Source organism: Sinocyclocheilus grahami, unplaced genomic scaffold (assembly GCF_001515645.1).
Source record: "Sinocyclocheilus grahami isolate Dianchi unplaced genomic scaffold, SAMN03320097.WGS_v1.1 scaffold530.1, whole genome shotgun sequence".
NCBI classification, from domain to species: Eukaryota; Metazoa; Chordata; class Actinopteri; order Cypriniformes; family Cyprinidae; genus Sinocyclocheilus; species Sinocyclocheilus grahami.
The window spans coordinates 1,272,698-1,288,737 of NW_015505709.1; the positions used below are offsets into that span (position 1 = coordinate 1,272,698).

General features: G+C 40.4%; 1 protein-coding gene across 4 annotated transcripts in view; it reads right to left on the minus strand.

Annotated features, from left to right (window-relative positions):
• Positions 1-220: 220 nt before the first annotated feature.
• LOC107555305 (B-cell lymphoma/leukemia 11B-like) overlaps positions 221-16,040 on the minus strand; it is a 29,303-nt gene continuing 13,483 nt past the window's right edge. For 2 of the 4 annotated variants that reach the window (XM_016238063.1, XM_016238062.1), the window contains exon 3: positions 2,662-4,708. In XM_016238063.1, coding sequence (XP_016093549.1) covers positions 2,751-4,708 — 1,958 coding nt within the window. In that variant the 3' untranslated portion in view covers positions 2,662-2,750. The other 2 variants (XM_016238065.1, XM_016238064.1) reach the window with 2 other exon arrangements.

Genomic DNA, 16,040 nt, shown 5'->3' on the forward strand with positions numbered 1-16,040 from the left:
TGCATTTAGACTTATTAAAAAATGTGTTTACTGATTGCTCAAGACTATCTAATGATACTGTATGATATAGTACTAACGTGATTATGACTTTCATTCTCAGTGCAATCATATGACACAAACAAAAGATTGACCTGGATGTAATTACATCAAAAAATAATTCACAAAAGTTGATTTTCTTGTTTGTTTTCATTTTTTTTATTCATTTTTTTACATCCTCCTGTGGATGGAATTACCAAATTATGAACAGATATAGTGACAAAACATTTGAATAGACTCACAATTTCATAATGGACTGCAAAATATAAAGATTTTTTTGCATCATTTCATAAAATGCCACTGAAATTACAAATACACTGAGTATTTAACAATGAACAAAACATACACGCGCATATATCCATAGAAATTTACGGAAATACCTGCACCAAAAAAGGAGGGGAGGGAAAGAAACAAAGGGGAAAAGGAGAAAACCCTGCTATGATATTCAATATTGTAGAAAAACAGAGGACAAAACATTTGTCTCATTTAAAACACATATACAGAAGAGCTCAGTATCCTTATACTTCAACACTGTAAACATCATTTAAAGACAGTGTCATAGTTATTTTTTTATTCCAATTATTTTTTTTACCTCCACTGTCAATAATTCTCTATTCCATCTAAACAAATCAGTAAAGAAATGGCTTAGTAATTTCTCAAACAAATCTGTGCGTTAAGACTTCCCCTTAAAAATGAAGCACACTTTACATTTCCCAAATAAATGAACAGTCATCTTTATGACTTAATTTGATTTGATTCCTCTTAATGAATTTTAATGATACTGGTTAAGATAGTTTGTTCATGGATTGTTTTTGTCCGCTGTATAGCAAAAATCTGAACTACATCAGAAAATAAAGGCTGAATATTATTTTGAGGCACATCCGTGTTGTCTGGTTATGTCTGTCTCCGAAAGCCATTGGTAGCCATTGACACGCTTTCTTGACTACAACACATTTCCTCTTGATTTTCTTTCAAGTTATGGCCACTTCCTGTCATTTACGCAAAGAGAGGTTTGCCAGTTTGCTGAGTATCTGACAAGTAGGTGATAAACTACACATCCTTATTTAAAAAAAAATATCCTTGTCCTTGTGCTGGACTTTTCTTTATGATGTAATCTGCTGACTGATTTCGAGCGGGCAACATGTGCAGCCGTAGCTTAAATTAACCTTTCTATTCAAGTCAAAAATCAAATGTAAACTGTAAATAGCCATGAACATGAATGGCAGGATGTTGTAAATAGTGAATATGCACATAGAGGACAGTGGTGTATGTGGGGTGGAGGCGAAGGCTGTGGTGTAAATATAAGAGGTGGAGGTGATTCAGTGAGTAGGAACAGTTGTAAGGAGGAAATCATTCAATCATAGGATCCTTTAGAGGACAGCCAGTCACCCAGGGCTTCCAGAGAGCCCCAACACAATTCAGTGATTGCAGTTTCAGCAATGCACAGAATGGTGCGTATAATGCTGCTACAGCTTAATGGCCTGTGTGTGTGTGTGTTTACTCAAATGATTTCTACAGGTGCGCACCTGTGCTTTTATATTGGTGTCCAAATAGCTGCTAATTCATTGTTGCTTTCATGATTGATTTGTGAATGAACACGTTCCTTTAATAATTGAATAGGAATGCCACATTTAAAAAAAAAAATCTCCATATGAGACTATGATAACAATTTGATGTAACAAGTCTATGGCTTTCCTTAACAAGTGAATCCAGGCTGAATTAGCCAAGACCACAAAGTAAACATATTATAATACCATTAACATATAAAAGGATTTGACCTTGTACAAGGTTTGGAAAGCATTCGAACATAATTAATGGATAGATGAGGTTGGAAGAAATGGCATGGATGTCAGTTTGAGTGAATGTAAATATTTTGATCTTTAAAAATAAAATCTGGGCTATAAAAAAAATGTCAGCCTTTTGAAAAAAATGTCTTAGAAATGCAACACTGGTGCCCTCAACACTGTTTATATACAGGAACCATAATAATGTAGAGGAAATATAGTCATTTTTGATGTCATTTGCATGTTGATGAACTTTCATTTCATTTAATCTTTTTCATTTCAAAGGTTGTCAACAGAAAATCATTCAGATGCAGTCAAACTGCTGCCTTAAAACATCCCTGGGTTTTTTGCCCCTTAAAATTGTTTAATATTTTATTGTCAAAGTGACATTCAGTGCTTTAAATATGTCTACTGAATATAAGCCATGATGAGTGGGGCCATTGACAGCAACAATAACATGAAAACTTTCTCAGATTTTTAGAAGTTGACCTCTTCTTTAGAAATTACCAATTTGTTTCCTTTGAGGAAACTAGTTTATAACACAAAACTGGCTGAATGCCAAAATCTCAGTATTTGTCATATCATAAGATGGGGTGTAGAAATATAATTTCAGGAACTGAATGCATTAGAAACCCATCGATAATGTACCTGCACATGCCATGTATCATTACAAATAATCCAATAAATACAGAAATTATTGCACAGTAGAAAGGCTCCATGAATTCCTAATGGACTACTCCTCTGTTAGTTGCTGGGATATGCAAGACAGGTTTTAGAACCGCAGACTAGCATTTCCCTGTGTTCTTGTTTCTCAGGTGGCAGTTCGGTTTCACTAAAAAAAAAAAAGAAATTAAAATTACTCCAAAAAATATTTAGTCAAGAAAAAGACTATCCAGCTACACCCATAATGCAGTGCATTGGTAAGTGGTCTCAAGCTCTGTCAGCCTGCTCAAGTTTGACCTCATTGGTCAGCAAATGCTCTCCATGCCACTTCTTCATGTGTTTTTCCAGGGTGCTGTACACGCTAAAGGGCATGTGGCAAATATCACAGCGATACACCTCTCTGCCAAACTGCCCATGGGTCTTCATGTGCCGGGTAAGCTTGCTACTCTGGGCACAAGCGTAGCTGCACAGGTCACACTTGTAAGGCCTCTCACCTGTGTGGCTGCGCCGATGCACGGTCAGATTACTGCAGTTCTTGAACACCTTACCACAGTACTCACAGGTGTCACTCCGTCGACTCTCCTTGGAGGGTGGTCTCCCTGGCCCAGGACCACGCAGCTGGAGGTGAGGTGTGCTGCTGCCACTTCGCCCTGACATCCCACCGCCTTCCAGAATTTCCCCTGGAGGGGTAGAGAAACGCAGGCTGCCTGTCTCAGATGAAGAGTGCTCGGAAGAAGTGCCAAAAGGTGATTGCCTGGAGTCGTTAAAGCCCAGGAAGGGCTCCCTTTTGAAGTGGTGGGATGCAACATAACCAGCAAGCAACTGAGAATACACATTTTCAGGGGATATGATGGGCACCTGTGGCAGCTCCACATCCTTCTCTACCTTGATCCTCTTGGCGGAAGACCCAGTGAGGCTGGAGCTGGAAATAGGCATTGGCTTCCGGTGGAACAACGATGAGATGGAATCATCCGGGCCGCAGCCTCTGCCATTCACCATGGGCCCCCTTTCTCTCTCAGTCTCTCTGGATGCCGAATCTGTGTCCATCTCCTCGCATGGCCTGTTGCCCGGTGGCCGTCTGAAGTGATTGTCAAGGTTGTTGTATTGGCTTTCTGTCACTCTGTCAGTGGTCATTGGTTTCTCCTCTCGGGAAGGTCTTGGGCCATTGTCTCTGTTTCTGCTCAACTCTGAGTCCATACTCAGGTTGGACTCAGGCCTGCTCCCATTTTGCTGTTGTTCCTCTTCTTCCTCCTCCTCCTCCTCTTCCTCCTCTTCTTCTTCTTCCTCCTCCTCATTATCCAATCCCTCCCTCGTGCCATTATCATCACTGTTCTTAAGCCCCTCTCCAGCAGAGTCTTGCCCTCCCTGCTCAGGTGAACTCCCCATGGAGCCTGATTTGTGCATGTGTGTCTTCATGTGGCGCTTTAGCTTGCTGGCCTGCGAACATGCATGGTCACAGAGATGACACTTATAGGGTCTTTCACCAGTGTGACTACGTCTGTGCACAATCAAGTTGCTTTGGAACTTGAATGTCTTGCCACAAAACTCACAGGACTTGGCTTTGCCAACTTGATTTAGTGGTGGTGAGGAATTGCCTCTGGATGGAACTGATGGTGGCTGTGAGGGTGTGGTTAGAAAAGGTAGAGGTTTGGAACCATGCTGGAAGAGAGTGGGGCTGAGAAGCCGATGCATGGGGGGCACACGGTTAGGTGAAAGAGGGGGAGTTGGACCACCATTATTGTTGTTGCCTGCCAGTTCACGAAGGCGCTGAGAGAAGCCCATGGATGGTTCAATGCCCATGGGTGTCAGCCGCATCACACGCTCAAAAGCACTTGGATGCTGGGACAGGAGACCCATCTCCTCAGGGCCAAGGCGTTCCAGAGGATAGCGGGGTGGTGGAGGGCTTACAAAGGGCGGGGTAGATGGCAAGCGGGTTTCAATGTATCCAGGTGGTGGAAGATCTCGTAGCAGTGGGGCACCCATACGCAACAGTCGGAAAGGGTTGCTGCCATCACCCAGAAAGCTGGCTAGAGGGGAACGGGGGAAGGCATCAGCCCCCAGTGGTGGAGGAAGGGCCATACGAGGGGTAAGTGAGCAACTAGTAGGGTAGGTGTCCAGGTAGATGCGTATCCCGTGGGTGTTCTGTGCATGCTGCAGCAGAAACCATGCACTGGTAAAGGGTTGCTTACAAGTGGTGCAGATGTAACTGGAGGGCTCATCTTTTCCTGGAAGACACAAAACAAGTGTACGGCATTAATATATACATATTAGTTATAAACTATCTGATTTGGTGCTAGGGGAGGTTGAGATAGCACACTTTAATAGCTTTCCATGTCATTTGCGCATCTGTTTGTTCTTTGTGATGGCTTTGAATGTAATCAAAGCTAAGAGTCCTCTATGGTGAGGTTCATGGATCATTTCTGTTTAAAAATTAAACAGGCAACATGTGAAAGACATCTCATTGTGCGCATTGTGGCGACAGCCATTTTATAAGATTGAATGAAAATTACATCACCCTAAGAGGGGAGACAAGAGCTCTCTGATAGCCTAGCGGGTTATCTACTGTGCGGCAGGGCCGGCTGCTCTCTAAAGCTGTGTCAAAGAGAATCTGCCTGTATGTGACTCACTCAGAATCGGAGTCACACTAGGGGGTTAGTGAGAGCAGGGAAGCTCCCTGAAGGCTGGAGCCTAATGCAGATGGCAGGTATCGCCCACAGGCCACATTGCATTGTGCTAATGCTAATGTCAGTCAGACGTTAATATAGAACTCCCCGTTCAACACCCCGACACCCCCACCCTTCACTTTTTCCATATGGAGATAATTCTTTGGCAAAAGAAAGAGAAAGAGAGGATTAAAAGAGAAAGAAAATGAAAGGGAATCGTGTTGATAGGTCCATACACTGACATAGTCAGGAGCACAGTTAGCTACTGACTAATTTACATTTGTGTGATATGATATTTTCAGTGAAATGCACTTTGCAAATGCATGCCAATGCAGTCATGTGCATGATTTCACACTGAATAAAAATTCATATTAACCACAAAAACTTTCACGGTAGTTTTTTTCATAGTATATTGTTGCCTGAAAAACACCTGACTGATGCAGAGAAGAGAAAGTGAAGGTGTGTATGACAGGTCCACAGCCTGTGTTTGGTTCGGCTGGCCTTTAAATGGACACCTGGCAGGAGGGATTTTGGATGCTAAGAGAGTAACAGAGAGAGAGGCTGAGGGGACATGAGAAAAGAGGTGACGGAGATTAGATACTAAAATAGAGACAGGCTGTTCATTTTAATTTTCAGGCCCTGGACAGGAGCCCAAATCTGGATAAAATCAACAATGGACATATTCTGCACCCAACTCTAGTTCCATAAAAGCTTCATTAACATCCCATATTCTTCTGATGGCTGTACAGGACTCAACATAATGTGGGATGGAATAAAAGTGTAAAATAGAGCATTCGTTCATGCACAAATATATGCATTTGTGTGTGTGCGCTCGCGCTCTTACCCCGACATTACTGTGTGCTTGAGCTATTGCAATTTGCATCCTATCACATCATACAAAAAACACCATATGTTACTAAGGGACCGTGTCAGCTAACAGACAGGCAGACTTAATGACGATCAAAGACAAATTTCATCAACTTTCCAAACAAGCCAGAACGAGGGAGAGAAACCCATAGTGAATAAGTTAGGATATGCTAATGACCCATCAGAGATCCATGTCTTGTGACAGCAGCTTGTGTGGCATGATGGTGTGAAATTACCCATCAGGCACCTCAGGAACACAAATCTCCATCTGATCATGGTCCATTGGGTCCTACTGTGTGTGTGTGTGCCACACTACAGAGGCCTGGGAGGGCCATGTCACAGCAAAGAGCTCCAGCCAATAAAAGTGCTCATTACGGAATCATCGCTGTTCGCTCTGTGATTCAATTTGCAGTAATTACCACGGTCCGCATCCATGAAACGTTCGCTGCGGGCCGCAGAGGTCAACTGCCAGTTAACAGATTGTCTTTTCTCCTCTCAATGTATTCAATTGCAAGAGCCTAATAGCCTCATTTTCTTCCCTCTTGCACTTCAATAAATATTGCCGGGATTACAGGTTAAACAGTTAAATTGAGTTGTGGCTGTTATATTGCAGAGCTGGCTGTTGGTGTGCATGGTGCTAACAACTCTGCAGCAGTGTCCTCGTTACGTTAAACAGCGCTAGGATGTCTATGTGCATGTCTTTGTAAGTGTGTGTGTGTAGGAAATGTGATTAATGACACACTAGCGTCTGCACGCAGAGGCGGTCTTACACTAAACTTATCCACCCTCTTGGGTTTAGTATTACAAAACCTCACGGCCAATTAGTCCATCCTCAGGGACCTCCAACCTGGGTTTAGATATGTTGATTTCAACATTTTGTGGCAATTAATTTCCTTTTAAGAGAATGAATGCAGTGACAGAGGAGTGAGGAGGAGGGGCTGAAGGGTGTTTTTTAATTATCTGTGAACAAATCTGGCAGACTTGCGAGCACTGCTGTTTCACAAGGGAAACAACATTAGCGTTAGCTACTGCTGTCTCCGGCATTACCCGAGCATGAACCAATCACTTACCGAAGCTGGACTTATGGAACAGTCATGTGATGATGTGCGAATGTGATGATGAAACTCGTTTGACGCTGTCACAATGCAAGGACATATGTGTGTGCGATAATGTGCAGCTCGTTTGGTAATGTCGCAATGCAAGGACATATGAGCATGTGCGAATGTGTGAAACTGGTTTGATGATGCCACAATGCAAATATATGCATGTGTGGAAATGTGTGAAACTCCTTTCGGGATGTTACAATTCAAAAATATATGTGGGAAAATGTGTGCAACTCTTTTGATGGTCACATCGCAACGATGTGAATGTATGAATGTGTGCAACGTATTGTCACAATGCAAAGACGTGTGCAATGTGTCCAACTCATGTCATGATGTGAGTGTGTGCAAATGCGTAAAATTTGTGACAAGGCATCTATGCATGTGCAAATGCATGCAACATGTTTGGTAATCATATCGCAAAGGCAAGAGTGTGTGCAACTTTTGTATGCCACAACGCAAGGACATATGAACATATGCAAATGTGTACAAATTTGTATGACAATGAAAAGGCATTTATGTGTGTGCAAATACGTGCAACACATTTGGTAATCATATCGCAAAGACAAGTGCATGTGCGAATGCGTGCAAGTTATTTTAAGATGTCACAACGAAAGGACATATCAGCATGTACAAGTCGTGAAACTTGTGTCAATGCAAGGGCTTATATGCATGTGCAAATGCGTGCAAAACGTGTGCAACACATAATATCGCAAAGACAAGTGCATGTGCGAATGTGTGCAACTTGTTTGGTGATGTCACAACGCAAGAACATGAGGGCATGCATACAACATGTTGGGTCGCATGCATTTGCACACAAATAATGCCCTTGCATTGTCATATGAGTTATACTTGTCATATTGCAAAGACAAGTGCATGTGTGCAAACTGTCTGATGATGTCACAACGCAAGGATATATGATCATGTGCAAATGCATACAATTTATATGATGATGTCACACTTCTATAATTGCAGTGGAACATCATATGTGCATGTGTGCATGTGTGTTGAACTCGGGCATGGCATTCTAAAAGCTCTGCCACTTGAACCTGCTACATTCCTAGCTGTCGAAAGCCACAGCAGTGTATTTGCATAGAGAACAAAGGACGAGGTGATGCCATGGGGACTACGACACGCCTTTACTCCCCTCCGGACCCCCCCCCCCCCCAAACGTCCCCTCTGTGCACCTGTCACAAGCCTGGCTGACACCTCACACCGCAGTAACACGGGCCCTCATTAGCATGCCTGTGATCTGGGGCTCCCAGGGGCTTGTGGGGCCTCACCTCGCATCACTGATGTCTTGTTTGTGATGATCGTGGCTAATCGGGGGGCCAGACCACTATGCTAATGAGAAACACAGAGGTGCAGCATTCTGTGTAGTGCAACTCTGCTGTCGTGCAACCAACACACTCTAGGGGATCGGTGATGTGATTTAGATATGAGTGTTTGTGTGTGTGAGGGAGCTAAACAATGTCTGTGCTGCTATGGAAAGGGTACCATACAAATTTGTCTTTTTTTTTTACAAACTTTTGAAGTATTGCTGATTCTTTAAGTCAATTTGGGTTAACTGTGCTATTTCTATGCCTCTAGTGGTACCAAATGTAACTGCAAAAGTAATGACTGTTTTCCGACAGGTTTTCTGTACACTTCTCCTGTCTGTTATTGAATGGTTAGACAGATAGCCCCGCCCCAAAATCATGCCATTGGTTAAATCATCATTACTATGTAGGGTTGGTCAGGATGGTCAAAACAAACATGCATTGATGATGCCACAGTTTACACTTTCTACACTTCTCTGGGAAATCAACATAAAACTGACAGCTGACTCCATACATCTTAAGATTTAGGAATTTGAACACCTAAAAATTACATAATACAACTTTCAGATTTACAGATGGTTGACTGTCTATCCTTCCTTTACTGTTTCTCTCTGTCTGTCTGAATTTCTCTCAGTCCTCATGATAGATGTGACTGTCCATTGATTGAGCTGTGAGCCTTGACAGACCATCATATTGTCTTTGATAAATGATTATGACAATGAAATAAAAGATTCTGGCAGGAAGACGATGAGTGGAAAGCCAGACCACATGCTGGGGCCAAAACCACCATACCGGTTTTCTGAGGGGAGTCTGATATTTTCATGTAAAATTCCAGAGCCTGCAGTGATGTGTGTGTGTGTGTGTGTGTGTGTGTGTGTCTGCATCCTCTTTGATGTGCTCTGCCTCTGCGTGTGGGAAATAAACTCCTAAAATGTAGCTTTAATAAATTGAAATATGTCTTGTTTTCAAGTAAACCTATTTAAAATTCTAAAATCAGGATGAATATACTAGAGAAATATAATTGTATTGTACATTAATAAATACAAAAATGCCCAGAAAGGTTCATGCTCAAAACATTTTCAATGAGCTAAGAATAATAAGCTAAACAATATCAATATTCCCTGAAAACAGGATATTAACTTATATTAAGTTACTAATTTTGATTCTCAAGTAAATTTATTTTAGGAATATTTACACTTTATAAAATAAAACAAACGCAAGGATTGAGAAAATGATTTTTGTGGTGCAAATGTTTGTTGGCCTAACAAGAAACCAAGCTTGATAACCATGAGCCAGGTGTGTAGTGTAAAAGCTTGCTCTGGCAAAACTGAACTGAACTAATAATTTATCAGTTTCGCTCTAGTCCTTTTTTACCCATAATCCTCTTATTGTTCACTGCTTCGGTGGATTAGAGTTATCTGTGATTCCTGGCCATAATGAGGACAGACAACTGTATATGAAAAGACTCCCATTCTACAGTGGAAAAACTGTGTGTGTAAAGAAGCCACAGAGGATAGTGGCAGGAATAGTGGTTATGGCAAGCACACACACATTCATACACACATGGCTGTCTCCTGTCTAAGTGAAAGCAGGCCTGGTGCAGTAACCATTCCAATCTGTCTCCATCTGCAGGAACACAGAGGAGGGACATCACAAACTGCCTCTAGAAGAGAAGCAACTCCGCTCTCACTGCACACACACACACACACACAAGCATATTGATGCATATACACACAAAAGACACTTACTGTACATATCCACAGACACACCCACGCTTAAACAAATAAACTCATATTTTCTCGGCCACAGTCACAAACAAACAAAGAAAACATCTAGATCCCGGTATAAATTCATCCAAACACACAAAATCCACTCAGCTGTTTGGGTTAAGGGGCCTTAAATTCTAGGAGCCTGCACTCTATGGCAAAGAAAAAAAATATTTTCCTAATCAAAATTATTTTTCTTGTTTTCCAGTAAAAATATATACACATTACTTTTAAAGCAAATTCACATTATTTAAATGTATTAAGGATCCACTGGCACTGATATGGCAGTCCTCTGGGGCTTATACTGACACTTAAAGGTGTGGAGGCAAGCAAAATCTTTCAGCTACCGATGCCATAGTAGAAACATAAAGCAATCCCATTGTAGAAGATATAAAGCAAGTATTCAGCAGGTCAAAAATGGCAGTCCTGACGAGGCTTGGCAAAAACAATGTGAGAAAAATCCAGTCATTTCAGTGTGACTCATCGTGATGAAGTATTTCACTTGACTCGGTTGAACTTGACACAAATTCACAGCACGACCAATAGCAAGCCTCTTGGTTTGTCAATTACCTCTATGTGGGCGGAGCTTTGTAACAAGATCCACAATGGACGAGGCGCTTGTTCTGGCAGTTTCTACTTGGTCAGTTTTGTATTACACTTCACTTTACTTCAATATTATTAAAGGATCCATTTAAAACGGCTATTTGGAGAGCAGTTATTTTAGACATTTAGACATTTTTGCAGTTATTTTAGACATTATAAGACATTGATTAGTATGCTCAGGTGTGTTTGATTAGGGTTAGAGCTAAACTCTGCAGGAAAGTGGATCTCGCGGGCCAGATTTGAGGATCCCTGGTTTAGGGAATAGCTTTTTTTCATGGGCATTATTCTTATATCAATCATTGTATTCTGTCACATCCAGTCCTGTTATCTTTTACCTGCGAATTCTGCAGAACAGAAAAAAAAGGCTTTAAAGATCTTCAGATATTTTTACTGCAAAACAAGAGAAAGATACTTAATAAAACCATTTTTGGCAGTATTTACCACCATGAGCCTCCATACCTGTTCTATACATACTGACACTTCCACATCAGCCTTCTACTTCCTCCTGCATGCTCACTGCCAGTCTCATGAAGAAACAGGCCAGCTAAGGGTAGCGTCACCGTTTAAATGAAAACACATGCCACCCTAGAGTGCCCTGTCATCATCTGATACTGCCAGAGCGAAGATGTCCTACGGTTCAGACGGGAAAGGACAGTGAAAAACAACTGGAAAAACTTTTCTGTCAGTAAGAGCTATGATTCTTGGCTCCGTGAGAACAGAAAGAAGTGCATTAGCACAGCGTTTTGTGGCATTGCAACTAGTCTGAATCATAGCTTGGAGTGTGCGTCACCACGTTAAGATCTGGCTGGCGTGAAATGGCGTTAAAGAAGAGCTGCAGGAACTTGATGGATGACACTGGTGCTTGCGGCTGAAGGGAGATGCGGAAAAGCCAGCGGGGTGGAGAGAAAAAAGCAAATAGGGGGACATCGAGGGACCAGTTCAAAGCAAACATTGCTCCATGTCATCGCAATCAAACTCTGGATCACAATCAAATCTCTCACCCGCATATCCAGCAGTTACCGCTAATAGCTTGACATGAGACGGAATTCAAATAGTTGTGCGTCAAGTTGTTACTTTGAAAAAGTTTTGCCCTTTAGATTATTTTACTCCTTTCAATTTTACACGTCAAAGATTGATAAACAAAAAAAAACACCATTAACATACTCATTAATATCTGTTTGGCTGGTGCAGGGTGTCCCAGAAGAGCACAATTTGAATGGGGGTAATACTTAATACCGCGTGTTTATCCAACTCCGTTTCAGACCACACACACAAACTTGTCTAATATCCAACTTAACATTAAAATCCAAAGTTATAAGTCTCTGAGCTCTGCTCTTGGACTTTTTAAACCAGCTATCTAACCAGCATCCCAAAAGTCCCTTCTCTATTATTATAACAAATCTACTTTTTTTTATTCAAACAGTAGACCTTTGTTATTTTACATCTTTCATATACTTTGCATTATAATGCTGTGACACAACAATTAACCTGCAGGTAGTGGGTTTGTCCCTTTTTAACCCAGCGCTGGGTTATATTTAACCCAGCATTTTTTAGAGTGTAGGCCATGAAAAACATTGTGATTGTTCCCCTTGTTTTAATGGTGTAAAAAAAATTAGTAAGAGAATCAAACCGCAATAAAGGGATTGCTCATGGAATTCACACAGGTTCAAATCCATCACGACATTTTAGAGAGAACCAAGGGTGAATTCAACCCTGTGACCTTGTATAGTCCCAATAAAGTATGCCAAAAATTAGTAGTCTGCTGTAAAGATGAAATGTAATGTGCAAACTGTTTTGAGCAATTTTTGTGTAACGATTTTCATGCATTACTTGATTTGCATTATTCCTTTAGTGTATGAAAGGTGCTGAAAAAACAGACAGCATGTGCAAATAAACAACATTATCAGTGGCCGCAATTCGTTCCCAGTGAACTCCCACCATTATTATACTGTAAAAATACAGACGGACTGAGAAAAAATCAAGTTGTATTAGAACTACTTTACTTTTATGGTGCCACCCAGCAGGACTCCACACACAATGACAGAAATTAGCCACCAAACTCTGACACTAAACCACAGCAATGGTCGAAAACACTGCTGTTTACGGCAGTATAATTCAATGCAGTCTGCAAGATCTCGTCTTGATAATGACACTTTTTTATTAACATCCTTTCAAATGTTCACAGACCCAGAGCGTTTCTAAACTCAACACATAAAATGTTTGTTGTCAGTAAACCACGTGCCACGTGGAAGATGACATTAAAGTACAGATAGACTGCACATGTTGCAGGTTTGAGAGAGCCGTAACCCAGAATCCTTCACTATCTGGATGAGACAGCCGCCAGAAGAGCCTTCTCCTTTGGGCATCAGCATGTGTGTGGCTTGGCTGCCTGATTGTGACACACTACTCAGTGTTTGGCAAATAACTCTCCACGCAAACACTTTCTCACCCTGCAGTGCCAAGTCTATCGTAATGTCTTACTGGTAAAGCCATCCTAATGTCAAGTGGATAACAATAGGAGGGGGGGGGGGGGGAAAAAAAAGATATTAAGATTTGTTTGTTTTGCTTTTTTTGATTAAGACTGAAAAAAAATAATAGAGATCCCATGAGTAACCTGAAAAAACTGTTGGGAAAAACAGCCCAATATGAGTTTTCCAGCCTGGTTTTAGAGGGTTTTGGAACGAAGGAAGTACATTTTGGACACTTGATCAGGCTGGAAGACCTGCTGGCCAATCAGCTAATCACCAGCTTGGCCAGCCTGGGAAATCACTAGGGCTGCACTATATTAAAAAAAAAAATTTTTTAAACTCACATTGCTATATTTTTGTTTTTCTGAATTGTATGTTGCCATATGAAAACAAAAAAAATAGGAATTTTCACTAGCTGACTCGCTATATTTGGAAATAATTCATCATTCTAGAATGATTGGGGGATTTCTGCATCTAACCTAAAAATAATTGAAAAATGTATTATTTAATTATTATTAAAACAACTACTCTGACTTTTTGTGAACATAATTTTAGAATTGAACAATTTGGGAAAAACCAACTGAAACATATAATCATAAATAAGTAGGTTATTATTTTATTATTTAAAGTTTTGTATTATAATTATCATTATTTTTATTGTGGTTATTATTAAATTAAATATGAAAGAAAATAAGAAATATATTGTACCACTACTATTGTAGTGTAAAATTAAAAAGTATTGTATAGTACATCTGTAACATTACAATATCACCATTTTATTAATTAATTCATTTTGATAATTTGCCAGGAAATAAATACACGCACTGCGGGTTTCAGAGTGAAGTGCAGCACTGTGTTCATTTACACATTCAGGTCATTATATGGTATTTCAGCATCTCAGAGGCTTGGTTCATTTACTGTAAACCGAGACTGTGAGCTGCACACTGCATCATGAGCTTAACCGCACTAAGCCATATCGCAATATTTCTTTTTTTTATATATATCATGAAGCCCTATATACTAGCTTAAACCAGCAAAGACAAGTAAACCAGCTTAGACTTGTTACAGATGGCTTTTTCAGAAGAGTAGTTTTTAAAATAGAGCTACAGTGTTCCACTGGTAGCAGTGCCGATTATACCCAACGTTTATGAACCACTGTGATGTCATCTCACCATCCTTGCAATTTCTTCTTAAATATTTTACTTGAATTCAGTCTTGGCTAATTTGACAAAAGAGCGATAGTGAGACAGAGAGGAAGAGGGAAAAAAAGCGTTACACATCTGGTCAACACCATCAGCACATGCTGAAATTTAGTGGCGACGCTCACAGTCCAAATTAGTGGCGAGTTTTATTCCCCGCTGTGGAAGGAAAAATATCAAATCTGCTGCCATATGACTACAATAAAGTGGTATGTGGAGCGTTTGATGCCTTGATGTGGGAGACTTTAACTCTTTCCACCAGGGCTCGGCATGGAGCGCACATGCAGCGCTGTCCTGCTCTATAATGCATCCAACATGGAACAGGTTGACCCCTGCCGGTAGACAGCACCAATCAGACTGCGACGGGGTGGTCTCGTTTGGATGGATCCCAAAAATAAGCCGGCCCGAAATCTCAGAGGCTCTAACCACAGGCACCCTGCAACAGAGATACTGGCATAGCTTGGGTGTTGCAAAGGATCATGGGTATGGATTCTGTTAAGTGCCAGGCATCGTGGCTTTGCGTTTTATTGCTAGAGGTCAGAGGTCAGAGAGACTGAAACTGTACAGAAGACTGTCCATGAAACACTATAGAGATATCTAGTTCAATTTGGTTTTAAGTGCAATTTTAAGTCAACATTTACAAAAAGTACTGTGGTGGTACTTCATACATGCATACTGCCTGAATGCTAGTTCATATGTCATGGTATTTACATAGTGCTTCAAAGGACATCAAACAATACTATGGTATGTTTTGCCACTATTTGTCTGTAAACTTAAAAAATCTTTTTTTTTTTAAATCATTAATTATGGCTGTAACCAGTGTTGGGGGTAACGCATTACAAGTAATGTGAGTTACGTAATCAGATTACTTTTTTCAAGTAACTAGTAAAGTAACGCATCACTTTTTAATTTACAAGAGAATATCTGAGTTACTTTTTCAAATAAGTAACGCAAGTTACTTTTTTTTCTCCAATTTATTGACTGGCAGCTCTCCTGTCCGCATGTTGAGAGAAATAAGAAGATGTTACTGTAGTCCTAAAATAAATATGAATATGCGTTAATTCATCTCACTGACAAAAAAAAAACACACACAGATTCAGTATTCCTCAAAATGAATACAAATAATGCAACTCAGAATATGATGCAAACCTGCAATAATTAAATGTTAAACAACACAAATATGCTTTATGTATTTAATCCCATTCTATTAACCAATGTCTTTGCTTCTGATCTTCGATGATCCAGTTCAACCGTACTAATAAGCACAAATTACTCTAGACAAACATTTGTGTCTTTGTTTATTGCTGTTTATTTTATTAGTAACGTAATTCGTTTCTTTTTTATGGTGTAACGCAATATTGTAATGCATTACTTTTAAATGTAACTTTCCCCAACACTGGCTGTAACATTATCTGACTAAGATAAATCTAAATCTGAGTAGAGAATTTACTGCTGTTGAATTTGCTGAATTGAAAATTAATTGATCTTAATCTATAACCGTGTTCTCAACTGGTGTGTGTGCGCAGATCTGTTTGAATAAGGTTGCATAGAGTAGGGCAAAAACAATTCTAA